Source organism: Labrus mixtus, chromosome 3 (genome assembly GCF_963584025.1).
Source record: "Labrus mixtus chromosome 3, fLabMix1.1, whole genome shotgun sequence".
Classification (NCBI taxonomy): domain Eukaryota; kingdom Metazoa; phylum Chordata; class Actinopteri; order Labriformes; family Labridae; genus Labrus; species Labrus mixtus.
In genome coordinates, this window is record NC_083614.1 from 15,578,354 (window position 1) to 15,604,474 (window position 26,121).

General features: G+C 40.0%; 2 protein-coding genes across 7 annotated transcripts in view; one reads left to right on the plus strand and one right to left on the minus strand.

Moving 5' to 3' along the window:
* The window catches only part of slc44a5b (solute carrier family 44 member 5b), a 35,777-nt gene extending 16,324 nt beyond the window's left edge, over positions 1–19,453 (plus strand). The window contains exons 3-23 of one of the 4 annotated variants that reach the window (XM_061033256.1): positions 3,808–3,881; positions 5,291–5,375; positions 5,641–5,725; positions 5,858–5,971; positions 7,601–7,661; positions 8,062–8,185; positions 8,352–8,396; positions 10,121–10,204; positions 10,457–10,569; positions 11,302–11,433; positions 11,536–11,635; positions 11,752–11,844; positions 12,141–12,228; positions 12,838–13,100; positions 13,244–13,338; positions 13,435–13,538; positions 13,652–13,725; positions 13,870–13,940; positions 14,837–14,925; positions 15,376–15,460; positions 17,245–19,453. In XM_061033256.1, the coding sequence (XP_060889239.1) occupies positions 3,808–3,881; positions 5,291–5,375; positions 5,641–5,725; positions 5,858–5,971; positions 7,601–7,661; positions 8,062–8,185; positions 8,352–8,396; positions 10,121–10,204; positions 10,457–10,569; positions 11,302–11,433; positions 11,536–11,635; positions 11,752–11,844; positions 12,141–12,228; positions 12,838–13,100; positions 13,244–13,338; positions 13,435–13,538; positions 13,652–13,725; positions 13,870–13,940; positions 14,837–14,925; positions 15,376–15,460; positions 17,245–17,354 (2,089 nt within the window). In that variant the 3' untranslated portion in view covers positions 17,355–19,453. Of the gene's footprint in view, positions 1–3,807; positions 3,882–5,290; positions 5,376–5,640; positions 5,726–5,857; positions 5,972–7,600; positions 7,662–8,061; positions 8,186–8,351; positions 8,397–10,120; positions 10,205–10,456; positions 10,570–11,301; positions 11,434–11,535; positions 11,636–11,751; positions 11,845–12,140; positions 12,229–12,837; positions 13,101–13,243; positions 13,339–13,434; positions 13,539–13,651; positions 13,726–13,869; positions 13,941–14,836; positions 14,926–15,375; positions 15,461–15,842; positions 17,142–17,244 lie in introns of those variants that run through there. The other 3 variants (XM_061033255.1, XM_061033258.1, XM_061033257.1) reach the window with 3 other exon arrangements.
* A 91-nt stretch (positions 19,454–19,544) lies between these two features.
* Positions 19,545–25,907, minus strand: LOC132960763 (LIM/homeobox protein Lhx8). 3 transcript variants are annotated; one of them, XM_061033260.1, is made up of 9 exons: positions 25,753–25,907; positions 25,016–25,093; positions 24,410–24,535; positions 24,127–24,248; positions 23,679–23,896; positions 23,053–23,156; positions 22,274–22,369; positions 21,358–21,547; positions 19,545–20,080 (listed from the first exon to the last, which is right to left on the minus strand). In XM_061033260.1, the coding sequence occupies exons 1-9, from the start codon at positions 25,831–25,833 to the stop codon at positions 20,004–20,006; spliced, it is 1,092 nt and encodes a 363-aa protein (XP_060889243.1). In that variant the 5' UTR covers positions 25,834–25,907; the 3' UTR covers positions 19,545–20,003. The 3 variants fall into 3 exon arrangements, with proteins under 3 accessions (XP_060889243.1, XP_060889242.1, XP_060889244.1); XM_061033259.1 differs by having other exon boundaries at positions 23,679–23,899; XM_061033261.1 differs by lacking the exon at positions 25,016–25,093 and having other exon boundaries at positions 23,679–23,899.
* Positions 25,908–26,121: the final 214 nt, after the last annotated feature.

Genomic DNA, 26,121 nt, shown 5'->3' on the forward strand with positions numbered 1-26,121 from the left:
CTAGGTTGAGTTGTAAGTCTTTTATGATACTGTCAAATTGAGTCCAAAATATTCAAATCTGTGACTTGGGTCCACATCTCCTTCAGAAACACAGCTAACATCTTTCAGTTTAGAGATTTGCCCTACACACTCTCTTTAGCACAAAGAAGAACAGAACTTTTGCAATAAAACCAACGTGTTACCGGAAGCTTTTTCTTGCCGATTTAGTCATTTCTTGAGCTAATTTAGGCTCTCATCTCTTTTATGTTCAGTGTCAGTTTGGCAGGCTGCTGTGAAGGCATGTTTCCGTCCTCCTGTGCCTCTTTAGCCCACCCTCTCCAGCCCATTTCACTGCTACAGCTGGGTGAAGGCTCCAAGGATACTTTGATGTTTCTGTGGCTTAGAGGCTTTTCTTAATGAGAACTGGGAGCGAACCAACTCTGTGGTCGTCTATTCATGCGAGCTCGATGCTTAAATTAAGAAATGGTGTCCGTGTTTATTGAGCAGTCCTCTTAATAACAGACAAAGTGTACATGGCGTAAATTCAAACTGGCTCTAGCTATGGAAAATATAATGCATAGATAATATTATCCACAACTGCACAACCTAAAGCCATCTCATAAGTCTAAATAACATTAAAGGGTTTTTCTTTGTGCAGTCCAAAAATAATGAACTACAACTCAGGTGTTCAACAGCATACATTAAAATGTTCCCACAGGATTGTTTTTGTTAGAAAAACTTCCCATTTGTATCAGTTTCCTTCTTTGCTTTCTTGACTCTGACCCCCAATTTCCACAAACTGTAAGCACACTGTGGTCCGTCAGCGCCACGGTTTCGCTCTGCCGGACGGCGGCCCTGCCCCACTGGATCCGTTTCTGGAACGTGCGCGCAGCCATGAGCAGCTGTACACACATTACAGGAGTAATACAAGATCAGGCCGGGAATAAAGAACAAAACATGCAAACAACATGTTACTTTGTCTTTCTGAGGTTGCGTTGTGGTTCATTTGGTGCCAATTTTGACTTGATGTTGATAACGTGATGGAAAATACGACCGTGAGTTTGTATATTGTGTTTTATTTTGAAATTGACCAGAAGCCCTGGTCAACGCTTTGTGTTTCTTTGTCTGACTTCCTGTATGGATTGTTAAATGTTGTCCCGCTTGACGCGTGCCTGCAGCATACTCTGCCCAAAGTAGACTTGAAGCGTATTCGAAATGGAGACAGACCGCGGCGCTCGCTGTGGAAACACAATTATGAACTAGAGGGTCAGCGTAGTGCGCGCAGTATGTGGAAAATGGCTGTAACAAATAAACTTTTTGAGTGCAAATGTGGCCCTCCAAGTATCCCTCACTGATACTGTCTGTTACAAAGTTCATTCACACCCAATCACAACCATGCTTTTTTTGTGGCACTGCTGCAATCTATGTCACCTTGGCTCCCATTGAATAGCCCCGCAAGTATAATACTGACATGGAAGTTCTTATTGTGCTGACAAAGCATGTTGATATTTAGTTTGTTTTGCTTTGACATTCAAAGCAGCATTGCCTGACAAAGCAAGCAGGGCGGTGCATGGTGCATGGTGCATGGTGCATGTGAAACTATGTGTGGGTGACTTCTGAGGTTTGCGATTGAGGCCAGGTTGTGGTCCGATAAGATTTGCAGTTTGCCTTCATTTTATGGCCTGCTTTGCTGCGATAAGGGAACAAAGCGGAGTTGTTTTTACTCTCCTCACAATTTGTCAGCCTCCCTTCAACACTCATCCTCACATGCCTCAAAGGTGACTTTGTGTTAGCACAGTGGTGCTGTGTCTGCACTTTGTCTTAATAATGCAGTGTGTCTATATGAGGCAGTGGGAAAAACAAGACGGATCTACTGTAACAGTCGCATTATGTTGGAGGGGAGGCAAGGTCAGCTTCAGACTCCCACCTCTCACATATATCCCTCTGTGCTCACCTGTGATATGTGGCTGAGTGCTTGCTAACTTGTCTACATGCAAAAAAGGAAGGAGAGGGACTCAAAGGCAAGGAATGCAACCATCACCATGGCCACGCAGGCAGCTTTTCTCTTTGTTCTTTTTTTATTAATTGAATGAAATGGCACTCCCTTGTTTCCCTTTGTTAACAATAAGCACAGATAATATCAGCAACTGTTCTGCTTTTTTGTGTGGCAGGTTATCTTTATGCTTCTCAGATTTACTGTCTTCCCTGAGCAGAGGTGTGCCCACTTTATCTGCCTTTGTTTCTCTATTGTCTCCCAAACATACCAGTAAGTGTTGACTTCAAAGTTGCAAAATCCTTAAGCCTAATTTCATTTGAACAAACAACTCCTTTTATTATTTTTGGTCATTAAGTCGCATCTGTTGGAGGTTTTGGCCTGTGTTAGGATGTTTGCCTGAAGGCTTAGAGCAGACAGCCAATGAGTCAGTTATCTGCTCTAAATGTGCTCCCTGGGTTATGAGTGCAGATATAACATTTAGAATTTTCCAGGTATCTTTTTTTTTTTTCCTGGAATGAGAAGGCGTTTTAGCAGCCCTGCTGGGACTGACAAGACTCCCAATCCTCTGTATTGCTAACTTCAGCAAACCAGTGTACCTGGAGCCATATGTTAACACAGATTGCAAACTTTACAGCTGTAATTAATGCAGCACCATAAAAAGAAGCTCTCACAAACAGTCGAGGATCACTTGCAATTCACGCTTTAATAAGTAACACGGATGACCCTAATTTGAAGATGCTACACCCAGCATATAGTTTAGATAGTAATTGGTTCTTGTTTGCAGCTTCATTTAAATGCAGCAGTGTTTATTAAAGCTGTTTTTTTTATCCTGTTCTGTATGGGTTGATCCTCAGCTGATCCCATCAGTGTGCTAGTCTCTCTTGAAGGTCTGCCACTGAAATGGTATTTGAAAGCGAAGAACAGCGCGCATATGTATGGACCCATGTTAGCATCCTGCATACAAAACAAGGACAATCAAGTCTTAGAGGAAATCTCTCTGAGCTCCGGCCTCCTTTTGACATTGGCCTTGCTCCTGTGGTTGAAAGGAGAGAGGAGAGTTTGAAAGCAGGAGGAAATGAGGGTCTCGAGTCAATTTGTGTCGGGTATGGTGTTTCAAGAAGGCTATGCATGTCCCTTGTGTAGTACTACTGGGCACAGCAGATTGAGCTTGGCTTTAGTCAAGGCTGGCCTCACAGCACTTATAGGCTGAATGATTTTGAAGGAGGGTTGAGAAAGGGGATGGACTGACAGCTACAGTCAGGGTGGGGAGCAGGGAAGGAAAGCTAGTTATGGTAGACGGTAAAGGAAGATTCAGAGAGAGAGAGAGAGGGGGCGGGGGGGACTCTGGGATGTTGCTTTAAAGTAGCAGACTGGGCCTACTGTGGAGAGATCTTCAAATAGCTGCCTCTGTGCCTGTGGGACAGTCAGCTCGGGGTGGGGGGTGGGGGGTGGGGGGTGGGGGGGGGGGGGGGGGGATCAGAGTCTCATTAGAAAGTCAGTAGAGCTCCACCAAAGCTTCTCTGAAAAAAAAATCAAGTCAAAGACACCTTGTAATGCCTAGCAGCAGTCCTGCACCTAAATGAAGACCTCACTCGCACTTTCCATACAAAACTTTGCCACACATTTTTTGGACTAAATAGTTAAACACACATACACACTTAATCTCCTTGCGTCGAGGTTTGAAAATTCCCCATTGCCCCCTGGGAACATATAAGTGCATGTGTTTGCTTATGATAGTGATTTGAAAATCGTCCTTCAGCAACAAACTATTCAGAAATAACCTTGTTTTCTTTGGTAAACATGTTCGTTTCCTGTCTCCCATTTGTTCCAAGGAGCTGCACTGATGTTGTTTGCTGTGTTATCTTCATCATTGTCATCCTCGGCTACATCGCTCTGGGTACTGTGGGTGAGTTTGACACGTCGCTGCTGATTACATCACACAAAGTTTCATAACGGCACACAACTGCACAAACACGCTCGCTGGCCTGTTTGGCGGTTAAAAGTTACAAACGGAAAGTAACCTAGAAAATCTAAATCAGGCACAAAATAGGAGACATCCTTATCTTCACAGGACATTTGAGAAGTAATGCATATTTTTGTTTGTCATTTTAAATATTAAAAATTTCATGGTGGGTTGTTCAACAAATTGCCTGATTGTTAAACGTGTGGGGGAGCTGAGAAATGTCGCTTCCCAAGAGAGTGGCTATTCTTTTAATAGATGGCCTCACCAAAACATGCAGCTTGTATTGCTCACTCTTAAAGGTTTTTTTTGACTTGAAATTATTTAAATGTAAAGCTGTTTAGACCTCCTTGAAGAATTTATGAGCGGGCGATTCCCAGTGATTTCTCTCCCTGTCATTTCAATCAGATTTTCTTGTGAGTTCACTGAAGTGTGGAATAGGTCATATTATCTGCGACTGACTACAGTCCTGTAGATCTCCTTTTGAGCCCTGATTTTCTTTCACTCTTGATTTTTCTCTCCTTACCCCTCAGGATTTATGTATGTGTACATGTATCTTTTCTTTTAATAGCTTTATTCCTATCCATTGTTTTCTTCACTGCCATTTTTCTAAATCTTTTTCTTGTACAAAATAATATCCTGTTTAATATCCTGTTGAGCACACCTTTGTTTCTCCATCAATCAGTCAGATATTTTTTATATACATCGCTAAGTGCCCCCCCCCCCCCCCCTAAATTAACGCCGCATCTAAACCCAGACCTGGGATGGACTCACTGCTTTCCAATCATTTGAAGAGCAACATGACAATGGAAGTACCATCAAATAGACTCTGACATTTCAGAATTTCTCAGCTTCACCATCCTTGGTATGTCAAAGACTTGTAGACTGCCTTTGTTGTGCAGTTCAGCAAGCAGTGTTTCATTGGCTGACAAGGTGAAAGGCTTAAACACTGTGTTGTTCAGGTTGGCCAAACAAATGAAAAACATGGATTGCCAAGTAAATTGAAATCTGTGGTTGCTGCTACTTCTATCCAGTGAAATAGAACAAACAGATTAAACTGGATAGATTTTGTTGTGTGTTCTTTATTAGTGTAGATGTTGCTTCTTAATTGTTGTGAATAAATGCAGTCCTCCAAATGTGTTTGTTTTTTACCCTTTGGTTCCTACAGAGAGAGGAGGTAGAGCATGACACTGTCAGCTACAATAGTACTACTGTCTTATAAGATAAGATATACTTTATTGTCCCCAAAGGGAAATTTGTCTTGGACAGGAGTCTGTGTCGCAGCAGTGCGGCGCCACCGAAAGGTCTAGTATATGTCTGAAAGTACAAATCCAACAGTTGTGATTTATTTTCAGCCTGGATCCACGGCGACCCCAGGAAAGTCGTCTATCCAACAGACAGCCACGGTCAATTCTGTGGCCAACAAAACAGCCCTAATGCGTAAGTGGAAAAATATCTTAATGTACTGTTAAAAGGAAAAGTAGTGATACTCTATTTGTTTGTCAGCTTGATTCATAATTGTCTTTACAGAAAATAAATGGATTTGACCACAATACACGGAGATGGCTTGCAACTATTTGCGGCAGGCTTCACTACAGAGTGCATACACTCCCTGTCTCTGAGTGTGTGCGTGTGCATAAATGCTTGCTGATGAAAAATAATGTAATCTGAATCATCTCAAAGTCTCCTTCCTTTGTCTCCGCAGAAACAAAGCCATATTATTCTACTTCAACATGTTGAAATGTGCCAATCCTGCAGTTTTAATTAACCTCCAGTGCCCTACAACCCAGGTAAGAGGCCGAGTGAAGCCCCTCCCAGCAGCTTATTTTGACACTGCTTCATGTTGCTCTCAGACTTTTTCACGCTTGATTATGCAAGATTGATGGGATCTCTCATTAAGAGGATGTGTTGCTTTTCTGCAGCTCTGTGTCTCCAAGTGCCCTGACAGATTTGCCACTCTGCTGGATGCGTGGAATACCAAAAACTGGGAATATTACAAGAAATACTGCAAGCCGGGCTTCGAGATTGGCAGCAAGGTGAGAGACTATTCGACTATTTTCAATGAGAAGAATTCATGTTTTTTTAACCCTGTGAGTGTTTTGGATGGCTCCTTATATTAATGGAGACCAGGTAATATTATTTGCCCCATTACGTTTGCTGATCTTCTAGACAAATAATGTGCACATGGATACCTGTCTCATCAATTTCATTCAACAGTTTCTATGAATTTTCTTTTCCTAAATTTAGACCTTCTGCTTCTGTTGTAGACACTCTTTATAATAAAACAATAAAACAAGAAACTCATTCACTTTGTAGTGCTCTAACAACCGTCATTAGTTTTCTGTAAAGTCTCTGTGATGCAGAGCTCGTTGGAATCGATTGTGCTTTGAGAGACAGGTGAAAGTGAGTTCACATCCACTGATGCACATCACAGCTCTGTTCTGACGGCTGGCAGGAGTCCAGTGATGGTGACGTTGGCATGATGCTGTGTATGAACCGGAGAGTGAGATGCTGTGTGGGAGCACCTCACAACTCAGGCGTAATGTTTGAACTGAATCATTGATTTTCCTTCCCACATCATCTAAAGTATGAAAGTGTTGCATCAGACAGGATTCATCTGTCTCTGTCATTATAATCACGGGAAATGTAGACATTTCTGAAGTTCCATGCATGAGAAGGTTGTGTGTGTGTTTTCAAAATGATATTAATGTAGCAATAATGTAGTATGTTTTCAGGAATAGAATAGAATAGAATAGATCTTTATTGTCCTCCAGAGGTTGAAATTTGCCTTATAGTCTCTCCAGATTCCTAAAACCATATAAAAACAGTCAGGCAGTCAATAACAGACAACATAGCAGCTAGGTTAACACATTAAAACCAGTTCATATCATGGTTCAGATCTTATCAGTCATGTTGTAAGATGGAGGATGTTTACTGCACTTGGGATTAATGACTTCTTAAATACATTTGTAGTTGCCAGAGGAACTCTATAGCGCCTCCTGGAGCTCAGAGGCTGAAACTGGCAGATGAGAGGATAGAAGTTATCTGCTAGGATACTCCTCGCTTTCTTCCTCGTCCTATCAGTAAATAGTTGAGACAGAGCTTTTTCTGGTTTGCCCACTATTAAGCCTGCCATTGACACAATCTCAGAGAGTTTCTACTTAAATCTGCAGCTCAAGTGACCGTAGCAGGCAGGAAGATGGAAAGTTAAAGATACAATATGTAGAGTCCATCGCAAGGGGGCTCTCAATCAATACTACTATAACAAAAGATGACGTCGAGGCTGACGGGGAATCATGGGAGTTCTCTCTGCTACCCCTGCTACTGAAACTGACTCAATTTTTGGTGCAGATAATAACTTATTTTATCTTGTCTTCATTCATTTCTAATAACACAAACATGTTTCAAGGTCTGCGTATATGCATTAACATAAACAAAGCAGAAAACACACTATATACTTCTTGTGTAGCTATCAGATAATTGTGTTCATTATTTGGCTCATGAGACTGAACTGAACATTTATTGTATTTGGGTCAAATCATTTTGTAAGAAATCAATCTCCTCCACTGCATGTCTAACTAATCATATTGTATTTAATGACTTGTTAGAGATGAATCTCTGGTTTCCAATCCTTTCAATCATCGCCTCGTATGTTTCCATTACAGACAGTTGCAGAAGTCATCCGAGACGAAGACTGCCCGTCTATGATCGTGCCAAGCAGACCTTGTGAGTGCATCGCGATCATCCTAAACACTGTTAGCCACATTAACTCATTTTTAGCTCTAATCGAGAGGTACTGTATTCACATGAGAGAATGAAAATAAGCTCTGTTTTTCAGATTATTGCAGAGAAACACAACCAGCTCATTACTCATAATTTATAGATCATTATCTCGTTTCACAAAAACTGTTTTTTTTTTCATAAATCTTAACACTTATGCTGAGATAATTATCTCTTGTCTCAGAAAAACAGATCTAAAAAACAATCATAACACGTACCTTGTAATTCGGAGAACCATCTATACAGAAACACAGAGCCAATTTTATCGTCTCATGTGAATGCAATAACCTTCTGTAGTTCTACAAACCACAAAATTGTAAAAGACATGTTTGAAACTGTGTTTCAGTCCTTCAGCGGTGCTTCCCTGATTTCATTACAAGAAATGGAATCTTAACCGTAGCCAATCAGACCATCTTCACAGACGGTGACAACAACAAGAGAAGTGTCAGCGACCTGAAAGATGCTGCCAAGTAAGAGCTGCCTCCCTGAAATGTGAATCTTTGTCCTTGTTGTACAAACAGCTCTACAAGTAAAAAAATAAATAAATCAAAAAAATCACATCCCAAAGATAAGGAATTAAAAAAATATATATATCCTGGAACATGAAGTGTTTTTTAAATCTTATATTATCCATAGGGCTGCCAACTCTGCACCCAGAGAGCTCTGGACTGATGTTAAAGGGTAGGAGGACATGTGGGCATGTTACTGATGTCACTGATGCCCAGGAATGTGTCCAAACACATTCAAAGTATTTTGCATGTCAATTGCATGAAAATGCAGCTTACCTTTTAAGTTCCACATTAGAACTCAAGGAGTACTTACAGGCTTACAACGTCTGCTTCGTAAATCTATGCTATCGATGAAGACCGACTGAGATAGCAGAAGTTTGACGAGCATTAGAAATCATGTATCCATCCCAGCGAGCTGATATTCTCAACATACATGATTCTGTGTTTGCTGTGATCAGCTTTTATTTGCCCTGACCTCACTTGAAATTATAATGTGCTTTAATGCCTTTTTTTGTTTTTGTAGCCAAGTTACGGCCGTGCAGCGAGGAGTGGAAAGGTCTCAAAAATGATATACTTCAGCTTGTTAACCTCTGCTGTAGCTTTGAGTAGACTAACCTTCTTGCTTGTGCTCTCCATCCCAAATCTGTTCCTGCATCCCTCCACCTCCAAAAGTGGACAGGAATAAGGACAGATTAATAATATTTAGGCATATATCAACCTAAAAACCCATCTAGTCATCTGCTTCTTCTGTGTGTCAAATGAAACGGAGAGTAAAGTGGCGCCCCCTGGTGTTCATTAGCTTTGCTCTTGTTGTTTAATATGATTGCAAGATTGCATAACAAAGCTGGATATGATCCAAAATCTCTCCTATGAGCAGGTCTCAGTGACCTTTAGGGAGCTGAATTAAAGCGCCTCATCACAGGGTTGCTTTCAGAACTGCCTGTTACTGTTGTGTTTGTCCCCTAGCAGAGTTAGCAGACCTCCTCTCCCCTCTGTCTGCGGTGTTGAGATTCATCTGAGTCATAGGGCAGTGCATCTGCAGTACGGCTTTGCAGTCGTTCTTTTCTGACAATGTTTGAAGTGTTGTAGTTTCATTTTTCCTGAAACTTTTTGCTGAAGGGAGAAGCTAAATTTAAGCTACCCATTGTCACTTAATAAGACTGTGCATTAATTTAATTAATCCTAATGAAGTTTAAAGTGTATAGTGCAGGAATCTCCACATCAAAGCCTCCACATCAAACCCTGACTCATTTGTGTTTGGTTTGGAAAAGATGAGTCAGGATCCCTCGAGATATTGGGTCACTTGAGGCTGTACACATCTTACATAAGGTTGAAGTTGATATATAAAAAAAATACAAACATTACCATTCATACCAAATCTGTAATGTTAAGTATTTGAAGCAATTCGTTTGTTTTGTTTGACTACTGCACATCTACCTAACTGCCAATACAAATCACCTGGATCTTGATCTGAAAGCTGTATGTGCTTTACCGGATGGTCATCTGTATCACCTTCAATAACATGCAGCTAAACCATCTGCTAAACCGCCGCCATACTAAAGGAACTACAGCTCAAAAGCACTTCAGCAACACTAATTCTGTTTGTAGCTCCTTGTTAGGGGACTTATTTTCAGACCCTCATAACATACAGTAAGTGGGTCTTAAAGCTGAGAATATCAAAAACATTTTAACATTGCATTCTTCGGTTTGCAGTGCGAGCACTTAGGGTAAATGAAGTGTCAAAAAATGTTTTTGAGAATCCAACTTTTGGCAGTGGCAGTGACTTGACACAAGCCTACCAAAGCCCCTCTCTGGGTTCTTGTTAAATCCCCCCCTTTTTTTGTCTCCTCCTCTCTGTCTCACTTTTTCTCACCTCGCCTTGTTCCTCCAACACAGAACTATCACCAATCTGCTGAACGCCAAAGAAGTTGGCATGAAGATCTTTGAGGATTATGCAAATTCCTGGGACTGGATTCTCATGTAAGAACGATTGACATGTTTCTTCTTCTTTTTTGGAAAGGCTTGATTCTCTGTGAGTGCAGAAATTTATCTGAGCCATCAGTTAAATGAATGATTAAAGCACCCTGTAACTTTTACATGCAAAGAGTTCTTACTGCCCCAGTTGAATTAGCACTTGATTAGTTCCTTTTTATATACAACTTTCTAAATCATTGATTCAAATGTATTTACCAGTCAATTACAGCTCAGGTCCCAGTATGTTTGTTGTTGCAGTGGTCTGGTGATAACCATGGTGGTTAGTCTGGTCTTCATCCTGCTGCTGCGCTTCACTGCTGGTGTGCTCCTGTGGCTCATCGTCTTTGGTGTCATCACTGCAGTAGCCTTTGGTAAGTAGGCACAATATTTCATAAGCCACCTTAGAAGTGGATACTTTGTACGAAAGTAACATCACATAAGAGGGAGTGATGTGCTGAACTGCAGCACAGCAGTGCAGCAGGCCGAGTGTGGATGACAAATCGCAGTCGCGGATATTGACTACCTCGGCCTTGATGTTGCTGTTATACAACACTTCTACAAGTAGCACATGGTTAACAGTAATAAACAACAACAAATTATTATTTCTTGCTCTACCAACTCAACTAGTTGCACTCTCGCTACTGTGTTTGTGTCCACATGTTTCCACAGACCTGCCACTTAATAATGTACATTCATTTCTCTGCTTTCATTTACAATACAACCAAGGGAATAAGTGTCTTTTGTGGGAATCAGAAGTCCATGATGAGAAACAAAGACTAACTCTGTACTCACTGTAATGCTTATTATCTGTATTCAGAACAATGGGCAGAGTGACACACAGTGAAAAGTCCCACTGATAGTGTAGTCTGTTTCAGCACTTATGGAATGCCTGTTTACCCCTCTTTGCTTGGTCAGAACTTACTGCTATATAATAAGTCAACATGTTGAAGTTGTTTCTAACATGCTTAACTGTTGACATTCTCACCTTCCTTTCTGTTAGCAGTTCTGTTGTAATGAGAAAATGCATTAGGTTTAGACTTTTCTTACCTTATTTACGTTTCCTAGCTCATACTCTTTCCTTCTTTTCTTTTGATGTCTCTCAGGAATCTGGCACTGCTACTGGGAGTACGCCACCCTGAGCGGGAAGCCGGGTGCTAACGTCACCATTTCTGATATTGGCTTCCACACAGACTTCAGCATTTACCTTCAGCTCAGCCAAACGTGGCTCATCTTCAGTATGCTGTCAACCCTTACCTTAACTTTGCCCTTTAAAAGCTTCCATTACACTTTAAACATGTTGTATTTGACTGACTAATAAAATGTCATTTGTAATACAGTGATCTCGCTTTCTGTGATTGAGGCCATCATTGTGGTCATGCTGATATTCCTGAGGACGAGGCTGCGCATTGCTATTGCATTACTGAAGGAGGGGAGCAGGTGTGTGTGTAACCTCTGTTAACTCCTTCAAAATGTATCATGGATTTTGACTCTTTCTTCAGTGTACAGAACACACTGAATAAAGATGTTTGCTTTTTCTTTTTTTTCTTTTTTAGGGCCATCAGCTACATCATGTCCACTCTCTTCTATCCTATCATCACTTTTTTCCTTCTGGCCGTCTGCATCGCATACTGGGCCGTCATAGCAGTGTATCCTTCATGACGAGTCACGGTTATATTCAGAGAAGTAAAAAAAAAAACTTCACCACTTCTGTGTAGTCTGTTGTAGATTAATCACACACCCTTGTAGTTACTATATTCATTGCTTCCTGCACTTGGTGATTAATATATGTCCCTCTAAAAAAAACATTCACATAGACCGAGCTTTGTGTTTGTAGTATGTAACTAAAGTGTATTATCTAGACTGACTATATTTTAATAATAGTAGTTGATAGTTGTGTGGAGAAAACGTCCCTCTGTGTTACCTTTAACTAGTTTGCCCACAGCTTCTTAGCGTCCTCTGGTAATGCAGTCTACAAGGTCACACCTGCTGACGATAAATGCATGTACTCCAACATCACATGCAATCCCAAGGTTAGTTTCAGTGCTCTGCATTTACCAAAGGAATAATCTGTCTGTCTAGAAAAAGAAAAAAAAAAGCAACCAGTGCCACTTCTATATCTGGGCATTTTCTCTTCCCTATTTTGGTCCATGAGGTATTTCTTGATCAGCCTTTTATTACATTCGTAATAGAAGTCAATCAAAGAGAATTTATAGTCATAGCTCCTTCTTGTAGCTCCCAGTAAAGTCGAGCTGGCAGTGTGATCTGTGTTCAAACCGTCTGAATCAATCTCTAATGCTCCAATGTTAATAGAGTTGACATTAGTTGCTAGCAGCAATAAATGCTTATGTGACAGAAGTTTATTATCATCCTGAGGACCCACCCTGGTTTGTAGAAGGCCCTGTAAGTCTTTTATATGATTTATATGCTTATATGCTATGTGCTCACACAATTCGGAGGTTGGGAAATAAATTGGAAATGACTTGTTAGCATGCAAAATAGAGGAAGAGAAAAACAAACAAGAAGAGACAAAGTGGCACAAGTTGTTTTTTGTTATTAAGTTGTTTTCCCTGCAATCAGTTAAATGGCAAATTAAGCGGGATATCTGACACATTAAGATCAAATCTGCTGATTTCTTTCAGACCTTCCGTCAGACCAACATTACCAAAGTGTGTCCTGGGTCCCAGTGCATGTTTGCCTTCTACGGAGGGGAGAGTGTGTACCACCGCTACATCTTAGTCCTCCATCTGTGTAACCTGTTCGCCTTTCTCTGGCTGGTCAACTTCACCATTGCACTGGGTCAGTGCACACTGGCCGGGGCGTTCGCTTCCTACTACTGGGCCCTGAAGAAGCCAGGCGACATCCCTGCATGCCCCCTCTACTCTGCTTTTAGCAGAGCCATACGGTAGGGTGCTGTTATTTCATCTGGAGATAATGTAGGTATGAGTGAATAACACAATCGTAGTGGGACATATCTGAATATGATCTGAGATTCTCCCGCAAAATGTTCAGATATCTATTTCTCCCGTCTGTGTCTTGTTACCACAGTTACCACACAGGTTCTCTTGCCTTTGGTTCTCTAATCCTCGCTGTGGTGCAAATGATCCGAATTGTCCTTGAGTATCTGGATCAAAAACTTAAAGGTAAGCTGGTCATTCATCTTCTCACTCTTCCTCGTTCTAACACATTTAAATGATCATGTCAAGTTGGGATGTTGATGATCGACAATGTCTTTCCAGGTTCTCAGAATGGATGCGCTCGATTTCTGCTTTGTTGCCTCAAATGCTGCTTCTGGTGCCTGGAACATTTCATCAAGTTTATAAACAGAAATGCATACATTATGGTGAGTTCAGAAAGAGAAATCTCCTGGCACATAGTATCTGCTAGCAGTTCATCTGCTTGTGGCCTGTTTGTTACCCTCTAACGAGTACGTTCTGCTTTTTCTTCTCACCACAGATAGCAATATATGGAAAAAACTTCTGCACCTCTTCCAAGGATGCTTTCTTCCTCTTGATGAGGAACGTTATTCGGTAAGAACTCTCCTTCTCCTCCTTATCAGCCCTCTCACCGTTGTGTTTTCAATGCTGTGTGTACTCTCATTGATCTCTCTTGAATGTCAGTGCTTGACTTTGCCTTCTTCATTTCTCCTCCACTTTTCTCTGCGTCCTCTGTAGGGTGGCGGTCTTGGACAAGGTGACTGACTTTCTGCTCTTCCTGGGGAAACTGCTTATTTCAGGAAGTGTTGGTGAGTTTCATCAGGATGAGACGTGCTCCTGAATATTAAAAGGATGATAAATTCGCATTGACATGTACTTTATTTCCACATACAATGTTTAAATGTACTGTTGCACAGGATGTCTGTTGGCCTTTGAAAGCACAACATGTACATTTAAGAGACAGACACCTTGCACACTGAGTCTGATGCTTTTATTTTTCTATTAATTGCGTAAATTTGCATAAGAGACTAAATGTCTCGTGCTCATCATCATGCAGAGTGATCAAGCAGTGAAGTTGATTTTGTGGTTCTTTCACTACTTGAAAAAAAAAATCAACGGGGACCGCCCACATGAAAACAAGACAAAAGCAAGGAGGGTTTCATCTGTTGATAAAGGAGCTGCAGAATTATGCAGATCGCTTCCAGGTGTATTTCACTTTGTCCCACATTCCAGTTTGATACGCTGCTAGCTATACTGGAAACACACATTTAAAAGAAAACCACCAATTCCCTCGAAGCTATTAAGCCTGAGCAGCGGCTGGCAGCATGTTTGAGGTATGAATACTACACACACACACACACACACACACACACACACACACACACACACACACACACACAGAGCAATGGATGCTAAAAAAACGCATAAAACCTCCTAACCTGTTCCAAAATAAATAATAATGGACGAAAGTTTCTGAGTCAGTGTGCAAACATGATTTTAACACAACATGAGATCTTATTTATTTTTTAACGGGTTAATCTCGGACAGAAAAAAACGGACTCAGTGTGCAAAGGCTTTTAGACTCCCTGCACAGAATAAGATGATTGAAGGTAAATAAATAGTGTGTATATTATTGTCAATATTTCATCCACTAACTCGGCTACACTCTTTTTGTTACTCTTTCCTCTTTTCTTTGGTTTTCTAGGCGTTCTTGCATTTTTCTTCTTCACTCGTAAAATACCGGTCATTCAAGAGGAGGTGCCGTCCCTAAATTACTACTGGGTGCCACTCCTGGTAAGGAAATTCAAATATGAATAAAATCTAACCTGTTGGTTTTTTTTTTTAAACCAGCATTAATAACTGAAGGCAGAATTGGGTTTCTTAGGAAGAATGAGCTGAGCGTGCTCACTGAAAACTTTCTCACAATACAGTTTGAAAAACTTTCAATGGAGTTATTTTCCTCCATTTCCTTTCTCAGGTTTAGTCAGTACCTTCCAGAGTGTTCCTTCAAATGGCTTTCTGTTCAAAGAGCTGTACTGAAAGATACAAATCTGACCGGGGTGTTTCATTTCAGTTACTCCACATTCCAATTATCCAGATCAGATAACACTGTCGCACCAGCTAATTAGTTTAGTTAAAGATTTTATGAACCACTTGCTTCATTTGATTCTTGATGTTTTTGTTATGTGTTTGCCTGAGTTTCCAGAATAGAACAATGACTGTGCGACGTTTTGATTCTTTCAGACGGTGATATTTGGATCGTACATGATTGCACATGGCTTTTTTAACGTCTATGCCATGTGTGTGGACACATTGTTCTTGTGCTTTTGTAAGTATGCCATTTGATTATCTTAACTCTTTGACCCCCCCACCCAACATAAAAAAGATACATTTCTATTTACATAATCTTTTTTCTGGTGTCACACACACACTTGTTCTTACCAAAATACCTTTAAAAATTATCCAGTAGGTGTGTAATCATGATTTTTGAAACATGAAATTTAAGATACAAAGTCCCCCGGCCCCTCTCTTGGGAACTATAACACTAAAAGACAACTGAAACTGATTCTTGCTCGTTCAGCTCTTTTTAACTCCTGCATGACCTTTTTGATAATTAATCTCTACTAAGTCTTTGCTCTTCTCTCTTTTTTTCCCGGCTGTAACTCTGTCTGCTATTCCTGCTTCTCTCCTATGCTGGGACCTGGTCTCAGGTGAAGACCTGGAGAGGAATGATGGTACTTCCTCCAGGCCCTACTACATGTCTCCTGGCCTGCACAAAATCCTACGTAAAGGAGAGGAGGGCGCCAAATTATGTGCTGCCTCCTGAGCAATGCACGGCCTTTTTTTAACTGAACTTCTTACTCTCCCAATCACTTCTCCATATCTGCTGTATGTGTTGAGGTTTGGACGTTCGAGAGCGAGTATTGTAGGGCTACACATCAAAACTGGATTCATCCACGCCTGGTCAGAGATGACCCGGACATAAACGTGCTTTTACTTCAGATCCTCAAAGAAAAGGCATGGGGGACTAGAAAAAGACTTCAGTTTACTTCCTCTCTTGAGCAAACTCAGATTCTTGCTTCTTTTTTTTTCTTCTGCCATGCTTCTGTTCTTTTTTTGTTCTTTGTATTCTCTGCTGACCTCTGCCTTACTGAGAGGGAACGGGTAAAACTGGCAGGATGAACAACCAGGCTGAGATAAATACCCTGACAAACATGAGGACCTTGAAATGTACAGATGCCACTGACGGACATAAGGCATTGGGTAACATCCAGAAACAGTGGTGGACTTATGGGACACCCTCTTGTCGCACTTTGGTCTTCTAGTGTAAAAGTGTATGCACTTTCACATATGGGAAAAGAACCATGTGATTAATTTCTTCTGTCGAGCATGATTGCGTTGCTGGCTGTTGATGTTTACCATTGGTTTTATAGGTTGCTTCGATCCACCATATTTATACTAACACGAACACAAAGATCCAAAAATGATGTGTAATTCTGCACTTGCAAAAGGTTCTCTTATTTTACATCATTTAAAAAAAAGTCACAATCATTTCAAAGTTTCCTTTATGGTCATAGTTGTACTGTAAACCAGACTGAGACTTTGTGGGAGGTCAAGACTTCTGAGGACATAATCGAGTTTTTGCTTTAACTTTGAAAAGAACCTGACCGTTTTTTCAGGAAACTTCTGAATGCAGCCACTAGTTTATGTGCCTAGTTGTGGAAAAAAAAAAAAAAAAAAGTCAAATAAAAATTGTTTCTTCTTCTTCTGTGGTTTTAGACCTAACACCAGGAACCTTTTGAGATACAGTTTATAAAAGGATGTCAAAGCCATTTTTGGTAATTTTTTTATTGGATGGTTCAGATGTAGTGCTGTTTTAATACTAAGTATAATACACGCATCTCTCTGGAGGTTATTCTGTGTTCTTTTTGTATAGGAGAATTTTTTTATCAATGAAATCCAATGAAAATGTGAATCATTTTTTGGAAAATAAACATAAATGGTTTGAGTATTGTCTGATGCATTTTCATAGTACATATATTATTCATGTACCAGAGCTTAATGATGGGAGTGTGATTCTGTGTCTAACATGGTACCGCTGCTGCCTCCTAGTGTGGGACCTGGAGGTGAACGACGGCTCTCCTCAGAAGCCCTTCTACATGAACAGGAACTTGAGGAGCATCCTCGACAAGCGGAACGTCCAGAGGCCGAGCCGGAGATAGAGAAGAGATGAGAGCTGGGAGAATAAGAAGACTGACAAGCTTTTACCAAAGCATGGTACATGCCATTAGGGCAATAAGCATTTTACCAAATATAAATGAAGTGTATGCAAGTTATACACTATAATGGAAAACTCTTGATAAGTAATAATAATAATTAGATTTGCCAACATTTTTAAAAGGTATGGACTTGATAGTTTTAAGGGAATGTACGGCTCCAGAACTCAGTCTGCCAAGAAGGTTTTAATAATGGATGGTGTGCAATGCAAAGTCGCACCTGCTTTATGAAATTGTCTTTTTTATGTTACAAGTTTTTATTTATTCTAATTTTTTTTTTTTTTTTGCTTTTTATATAATTTTTTTACAGCCTCAGTCAAACAAAACACAGAGTTCCTTTAGGAACAAGGGATTTATTTATTTCCTTCTTGAGACTGTAGTTAACATCAGCTCGTTTTGTTCTTAACCTTGTAGTTGCCAGTTTTCACCACTTGGTTGTGCCATCCCATCGTCTGTGTACTGTTGTTGAGGCATGAATGCGCTGCTGATTGAGCTGAGTTTGCCCATGAAATGGTCAGACGTGATCTCCTTTACGGATATTTGATCACAGTTTTTGACCTCAGATTGTCTCACATTGAGAAACAGAACTGCCTTTCAGTGCCCCATGTTTTAGGATGTAACTGTCGAGTGAAAGTAAAGCCTCCCACAGTGCTTCACTCTCTCAGGGCCCTTCTCTCAGAACTGCCACATTCAGTGAATAATTGCATCTTGCAGCTACAGTTTACATTTAAAGATGCTTCTCTGCAGATGTTTTCAAAGAACTTGAAAGAATTATGGTCAGCTGCCAGTTTTCTGGTGATGCAACAAATCCAATGAAACAATGAATGTAACCATTACTAAGTGTGTAATGCACTGATTGGCAGCTGTATTAGTGATCCCCAAAAGAAACATGATAAATATATAATTCTGTTATAGTTAGACATGAAATCTTTCTCTCTTTTTTTTAATTCATCTAGAAGCTATGAAGCTAGTTTGAAAAAGTGTTAAATGTGTCGCTTTTGTTCAAAAACAGGGCTGGTCCCAAACCGTGTTACTGAGTAATCAAGTCATCAGTCATACAGAACTGTCCTTTGTTAAAGAGACTTATTTGTTAATATATTATTTGCATTGGTTTTCTCCTTTAGTTGATGCACATGAGGGGAAAAAAACAAGAATAGATGCTTTTGAAAAGCAGCTGATGTCATGTCAGGTTGTTTGAGCCGGTGATCTGTAAGATGCTGTTGTGTCCATCTTCAGTTGAATTGATTGAGTTCGGGTGTCACCAAGTGGTGTTACACAACGGATCCTTCTGTTTCACTGGAATCAAAATAGTGCTGAGGTCTTCTTTTTCTAGAATAGATTCATGCATCACTAGGAATGATGCTCACTTTGAGATCAGTGAGATGTGACTCAATCTTTTGAGTCTCTGTTTGTGGAAACTAAGAAGCTGCCCTCATGGTGCCTCGGAGTGACAGCACTGCCAGTCGCACACACCTTTTGTCCCCGTCTGAGCTCAACATGCTGGGACATGTAACCATTCAATTTAAGCAAAACAAATCTGCTTTTCTGTGAGAAAGCAGAGGAATGATGCAAGTAGTGCTCATGTGGCATATTGTCATTCATGTTTTGATACTGAAAAATGACTATACCTTTACATTTCTATCTGTGTGCACACAGTTCAGGTTCAGTTTCATGAGGGTGAATACCTAAGATCTGATAAGTGAAGTGAAAAGTGTGGTTTTATACGCCTCCCCAACCCTCCCATGTGTAGATTCTTTTGGTCAACCACAGTCAACAAGTAGACACAAGTAAACCTTCTCTCTGTGCGTCACTTTTCTAACCACAACCTCCTAAAAGTCAAACTGAAGATGTAGTGCTCTAACCTGTCCATAAATCCCTTAGTGTTTTTGTCATATTTGTGCAGAAAGCTGAACATTTATATCTCCCAGAAATATATTTATTTATACAGTGAGAGAAAGAATATATAACCTGTGTTTATGTTCATCATTAAAATATACACGTGTTTTATTACCTCTATTTTTGATCAATAAATGGATTTTCTATGATGCTCTTTCTTCTTCACAGACTAAACACTGAACCTTGCCGAATGTCATATTTGTTGTGTCAAATATCTGTTATTAGTCATTCGCCTCCCGGATTTGTGAAATTAGACATTTATTTCCAAAACAGACATCACATACATTCAATAAATTAAATTGCAAATATTTAAAACACTGCTATACAAACAATTTCAAGTTCACCTTCATAATGAGTCAAGATTTTGGGTCCTGGTTGGCTATCACAGTCAGACGGTGTCACCAACTACACAAACAAATAGAAATCTGTAATGGTGTGTGTCACAATCCTATGAGGTACACAGAAACCTTTCAATTTCCACATTGCATCGTACATTTAGGACTGAAAATAATCATCAACAGAATGGAGTTTTCAAAGGATATCAACATGTGATAAAAATACTGACAGTTCAGGGAAAGGAACGCTTTCATCGTCACTTAAGATCAAATTATATTTACACAGGGAAATGAATACGGCAGCTCCAATTGTTGGATGATCACTTGTAAAGATGTGGGTGTGTATGTTTTTGGGTTGAGCAGCTCAGGTGTGAGACACAGGCAGGGAGGTCATGGCGTGGGCGGGCAGCAGCGGTTGAAACATGGATTGAGGAGAGTGTACTGCAGGAACACAAAAAGAGAAGTTTAAACAGAGTTCATGAATGATAGTAAAACAAATACAATGTTTGTAATTTCATTACAGGTAAGCTCAATGGGCATTACTTTGAGGTGAAAAAAACACAAGACTGCAACAACTAAGGTGTTTCCACAGTCATAAGACAGAAGTCAATTCAATACACACCGCAAAGCAAACATTATTAACCACACAAGGGATTACTCACACAGACACACACACATAAAGATTATTCGTATGCTTGGGAGAAAACAGGTTTTGAGTTTTGCTTTAAAAGTAGAGACAGTAGTCATGGAGCTCAGGTCAGTAAGACGTTTGTTCCAGAGAGAAGGACCACAATAATTAAAGCCCCCCTTTGATCTAATTCCAGGTACGGCTAAAAGACCACCTGACGACCTGAGGGACCTCAGGCTTTAGTATGTCTTTTAAGGATGACATTAGTAAAGCTTCAGTTAATTATATTGTAAGACAACGATTGTTGCAGATAATTCACAGCAATATAAAGATCCTGATTATTGTAATTATAACAATTTCTTTTTATAAGCTTCCTTAAAACATTTATATTGCCAATTAAGTTGTTATGCAAGCCTTTTACTTTTAAAACGCTTCAAATATTTGAGCGAGGTTATTAGCAACCTGATGTTAAAAAAATTAAGTATTAAAATACTTTGAAGCAAACATTTGAGTGTGATGAACTCTCTAAACACTACAATAATCTCTACAGTGTACTGTCCTGCTGCCAGGCTTCTAATATGTACAAAAGGAAGAGACCGCATTACACCTGTTCTTCTCTAACTGTAAGTTTAAGAACTGATTTTAAGATCTTAGTGTTGGTTTGTAAGCCTTATATGCCAGGCCTCACCCTAAATCTATGATTTGCAAACCCCCTATGAGTCTGATCGCTGCCTAAGATACTCCAGCAGGACCCTACTAATGGTTCCTAAAACTCGACTGGTCACAAAAGGTGACAGAGCCTTTGTAAAATCTGGCCCCACAGCTGTGGAACTCGACGCCTGGAGATCTCATCACTCCACAAAACTCACTTTCATTTCTTAACTGTTGGCATTGTTGTTTACTTTTTTACCAGGTTGTTATTGATATTTGTTTAACTGGGTTTTATATAGCCTACCTGTTTATTAGCTTTATTTATAGTTGTATTATTTGTTGATTTGTATATTTGTTTTTTACTTCTCTGGTTGGTTTTTAATAGTTAAGCACTTAGTAACTGAGTTATTATTATGAAGAAGAAGAAGCCAGGACTCACTGTCTATGAAGGAGTGCAGCGCAGAGAGCATTGACCCCTCCGGGCCTCCGTACGTGGTGTACTGAAGCTCCTCAGGGGTCGGGGTGGGCTGGGACAGGAGGCTGGGCTGCATTGAGCTCATGGGGGTGCTGGAGTTGTGGTTTGGGCTCACGTGCTTCTTGTGGCGAGCTCGACAGTTCTGGAACCAGACCTGCGTTAACAGGATAAATACCTTTATGACGGATGCATTTCAGGGACACCAACTGAAATATAAATACTGTTGTTTGATGTGTAAGCTCTGAACAGTACAAGCTTTAATATCTGTGGACGGTGGAGGAGTTACGATTGCCCCCCTTCACTTGTCTTAACCTTTCATTTATGTTTTTTTGACATACACTAAATGAATCATTGGGAAGTGGTTAAACACTTGAGTACAGAAACTCAATTATTTTGTATTTATTTGTACTTTAACAGAGTATTTCTATAATATGCTGTATTTCAGGAAAAAAAAGTATTTTCACCATTAGAATTACAGGCAATATTATATAAACATGCTGTTGTAGGCAACTTCAGAGAAACCAACGAGTATCTGAACGTGCACTGTCTCACTCATGGTGCAGGAGAGAGAGCAGGGCAGGTCCATGAGAGAGCGTTGGGGAGAGGAGCTACGAGCATCCTCGTCTTTCTTAACCACATCCACATACCTTTCTCTGCCTTCTGACTAGTGTATTTCATTTACTCTGAATAAATTGAATGAACAGATCTTTTTATTATTATTATTATTATTATAAACAATTGTAATTAATATTTATCTTTGTCAGGTTGTAAAGAGAAACTTCAAAATATAACAACAAATGTTTCTAGAATAATTTCTCATCCTGGCTTTCTTATTCTACATTGAATTAAACATACAATCAACCATGGAATATTTACTGACCTGAATGACTCTCCGGCTGAGGCCCGTCTGCTCGGCTAGTTTCTGCAGCGTCTGAGCGTCTGGATTGTTGTCCTGAGCAAACTGAGCCTGCATCACCTGCACGGTCAGGGGTCAAAGCAAATCTAATAAATAACATATAAGTTATCAAATCTTCATTTAAAGGGAACTGCTGCTTATAAATCATGCATTTTAAATGAATATTGACGAATGAGAAATGAGAAAATGAGATTAGATTAACTTTAAATAATGAGAAATATAAATATATATTGTCAATCTTAAATTGCATCGATGATATTCATAAATTATTTTATTAAACTGGATAATTTACACAAGCTGAATTAATGTCACTGGACAATGATCAAATTGATAATATAATTAAGATAGAAAATCTTCATCACATCTGTTTTTTCTACATATAAAAAGGTTGTTCAAATCAACACCACTTAATTTTGTTGTACCTTTAATCTATTTTTTATTAAAACAATGCCCAACCTGTCAGGGTAGTTAAACCACTATTTAACAGCTTACTGTACACACATTGTTACTATTTAAAATCATATGGTTAGGAAGCCTCCTTTTCTGGACCAATATTAAAGCAGTGTGGTTGAAATATTTCCCAATCAGTAAAAGAGTAGAGTGAACCTATGGACACATTTTCCGTTGTGCGCTTAGTGGAGGAGGTTGGTGTCTTTTTTCTTTGGCCAAAAATATGTCATGTATTGATATTACTGCAGTGATGTATCAATCGGTGTGTAATGTTTGTGTTAAAGAAGGTGAACCTGCAGCTGGTCAGCAGTGAAGCTTGTCCTTGCTCTCTTGGAGGGTTTGGGCTGGTTTATCTCCTGTTCAGTGGGAACAGCTCCCTCCATGTTCACACTGTTTCCTGAAACAAGGACAGATTCTGACATTAACACATCTGGAAATATTCAGCACAGATTTATAAGTATTATTTAGAGTTGGAAAATGTGTTTTTATTATTATAAAAAGATATTTAAGCATTCATAATAATAATAAAAAAAAGAACTATGTGCAATTACCATATTTAAATAAAGTCGATTATTAAAAATTGACAAAACATCTATAAATTCAGTTTAGGCCTTTTGGTAATTTCAGTGTTTGATTTATTATAGTAAGAACAGGAGACAAACAGAATGCTCAACTTATTTTTGAGCAACATGAAGCGAAAGGGTTATCTTTTTTTATTTCAATTTTTCAGACAGAAAAGGAATGGATGTGACTTTTTATGTGGGTAAAAGTTCAAAATCTGCAGGACTGTCTCGAAAGTAATCGTATTTAAAGCAGGCTACTGTTCCCGTCTTTAAATATGCTCTTTTAGATTTAACTCGTAAATAGTTCTCCGCTTATTTTTTTTCTTTGGCGTAATCCGCGACACCTTAAAGCTCACCTTTCTCCACGGCCCGCTTGAGGTTGTCCAGCATACAGTCGTAGTGCACCCTGCACAGCACCTTCTCCTCCACGAGAGCAAACTCCTCCCCGGTGGACAGTTGCCGCTTGCAGGAAAAGCAGGCGAAGCAGGCCAGGTGGTACACGTTCCCCTTCGCCCGGCGGACCCAATCCGTGGAGTGGATGTTCCGGCCGCAGCACGCGCACCAGGTGCCGTATCTTCTGCAGGTGGAGGTCAGGGGGAACGAAACAGAGACACCCACATGAGCTGCACAAGGGCATTAAAGGCGGCTATTTTTGTGTCGTCAATGCTTTTTTATTTTAGTTTTTGCTCAAGGTTTTTTTTCCGAACTTTCGATTTCTGCTTTCTTTCTTTCTTTCTTTTTAATTAAAAAAACTCCGAATTTGAATTGTCGTTAGGCTAAAAAAAAAAAAATCGATGCACATACCGAAAGTAATCCAGTTTACAGAAAACCTCTTTTTCTTTGATGTAACAGCTCGTGCTGCTGCCAAGTGAAGCCTGGCACACGCTGCAGGACAGACAGCGCACGTGCCAGCACAGGTCGTTCACCTGGAGCAGAGACGGGACAAATTAGCCAAAGTCAATCAGTTAGAAAGGAGGCCTGTTTATATGACCCTAAAATCCAAACAAGAAGAAAAGGACCCATGATAGACAATAATAATAATAATAATAATAATTTAAAAAAAAAAGAGCTGACATTGTTGGGCTACCTTTAATAAATATTTATCCACTATTTCTTCATTGCAGCTCGCGCACACAGCTCTGCCCAGCAGAGGTGCAGAGGCCATCGTCTGCAGCGAAGACGCATCCTCATCCAAAACCTCCACCGTAGCACCCTGCAGACATCAGACCTGCGGTTAGAAAATTACCTACATACCTCCGTAAACTGCACGAGTTACATAACATGTTAGAACTCAGTTCACCTGCTACTGTCAACAACACCAAACATGAAACGCGAAAATAATGCCTGCTGTCTGAAAATTGGCAAATGTTATTTCTACCAAATCGTTATTTTCACAACCATTTTCAATATTGAAAAGAAGATTGTCTCACTCTTAGCATGGAGTACTTTTTTAACCAGTTGTTGTATGTCAAACTTTAAACTTTAAGTTTAACATGAGGCTCTGCAGTAGGCTAGCATTACAAAGAAAACAAAGTGTTCCTATTTTATTGTCCATGGTTTACAGATATTTAAAGTTCATTGAAATGGCCTCCGGTTAATTAGTCTATCAACCTGTTTTTGAGTTAAAAAAAAAAAAAAAAAAAAAAAAAGGAGGTTAAACAAAAAAGAATTAACCACGACACTGTGTTCCTACCATAATGTCTCTCCTGTCCTCAGCGCATTTGCCTAGCAGCGCTTCTTCTCCTCTGCAATCTTCACACATGACGAGAAGCTACGGCGGGAAGAGGACGTTGCTCTGTCAGACTGCAGCAGCTGCCTTAAATGCCCCCTGCCTCTCCCCATAAATATCATGCCTTTCACCTTTCACCATGACAACGACGTCGATTACCAGAATGACATTTAAAATAGAAGGATAGTCATTACTTACGAAAACAGACAACACTTGAACTAATACTTATCCTATGTGCATTATGATCTTCAGATCTGCATTTGTGTGATTCAGCAACTGAATGCTGCTCGCGCGCGTGCTGCGGTTAAACCCCAACACGCAATTTCACGTGTCAATCAAAAAGCCAGCGCGAGGTCTCGCGGAAAAGGAGGATTGATTTTTTTAATAACAGCAATTAAAAAGGCTTAGTTCGCCACAAACGTCAAACCGGGGCAAGCAAAAGGTGAAGAGGTCTCATTAACTACTTGAGTTTTAATTGCAGAATTCAGGGAGGGGTAATTTTATTCGACATTTCTTCAAATTGTGAAAATACTGCTGTCAGCGTGTTGAAGGCCGGTTTTAATGACAGACTGAAGCCCACTTTGATTTAATTGGCAAAGCGATTACGACGAATATTAAGTCTTTACACTGAGTCACACCACAACCTGCTGCTATCAGAAACACATAGCCCATGTCTTAAGCTGTTATATTAGGCTACTCACCTCATCGTTGGACAACACAGATCCGCTTTCGTCCTCGCTAACTATGCAACACTCTACCTTAACTTCACTTTTCCAGCGCATGTCTGTGTCTTCACACTTTCTAAAGCGCCTTTCTTCTGTGGTTCACCTGCGGGATTCCTCTGAGTGGCATCAGTCTGCCCTGTGCTGCTCAGAGGGCGGATCATAACTCATATCTTTCTTTTTCTCTTTGACCGCGCCTCCCTCTGGGAATAAGCATGATGTGCTTGGTGAGAAAACACGTCTTCTAGAGTTTTATTCTTACAAATACCTTTCAATGCATTTTTGATTTAAATAAATAAATAAATAAAGTGCATTTCGACCGATTTATGTACAACAGGCTCCAAAACA

What these genes read in the sequence shown, in the direction of transcription:
- LOC132960763 (XM_061033259.1), bottom strand. Translation starts at nt 25,833, where the DNA reads ATGCGCTGGAAAAGTGAAGTTAAGGTAGAGTGTTGCATAGTTAGCGAG. An exon ending in CTGTGTTGTCCAACGATGAG is followed by an intron (nt 25,094 to 25,752) that starts GTGAGTAGCCTA and finishes TTCCCGCCGTAG; the next exon opens with CTTCTCGTCATGTGTGAAGA. An exon ending in TCACTGCTGACCAGCTGCAG is followed by an intron (nt 22,370 to 23,052) that starts GTTCACCTTCTT and finishes CTGACCGTGCAG; the next exon opens with GTGATGCAGGCTCAGTTTGC.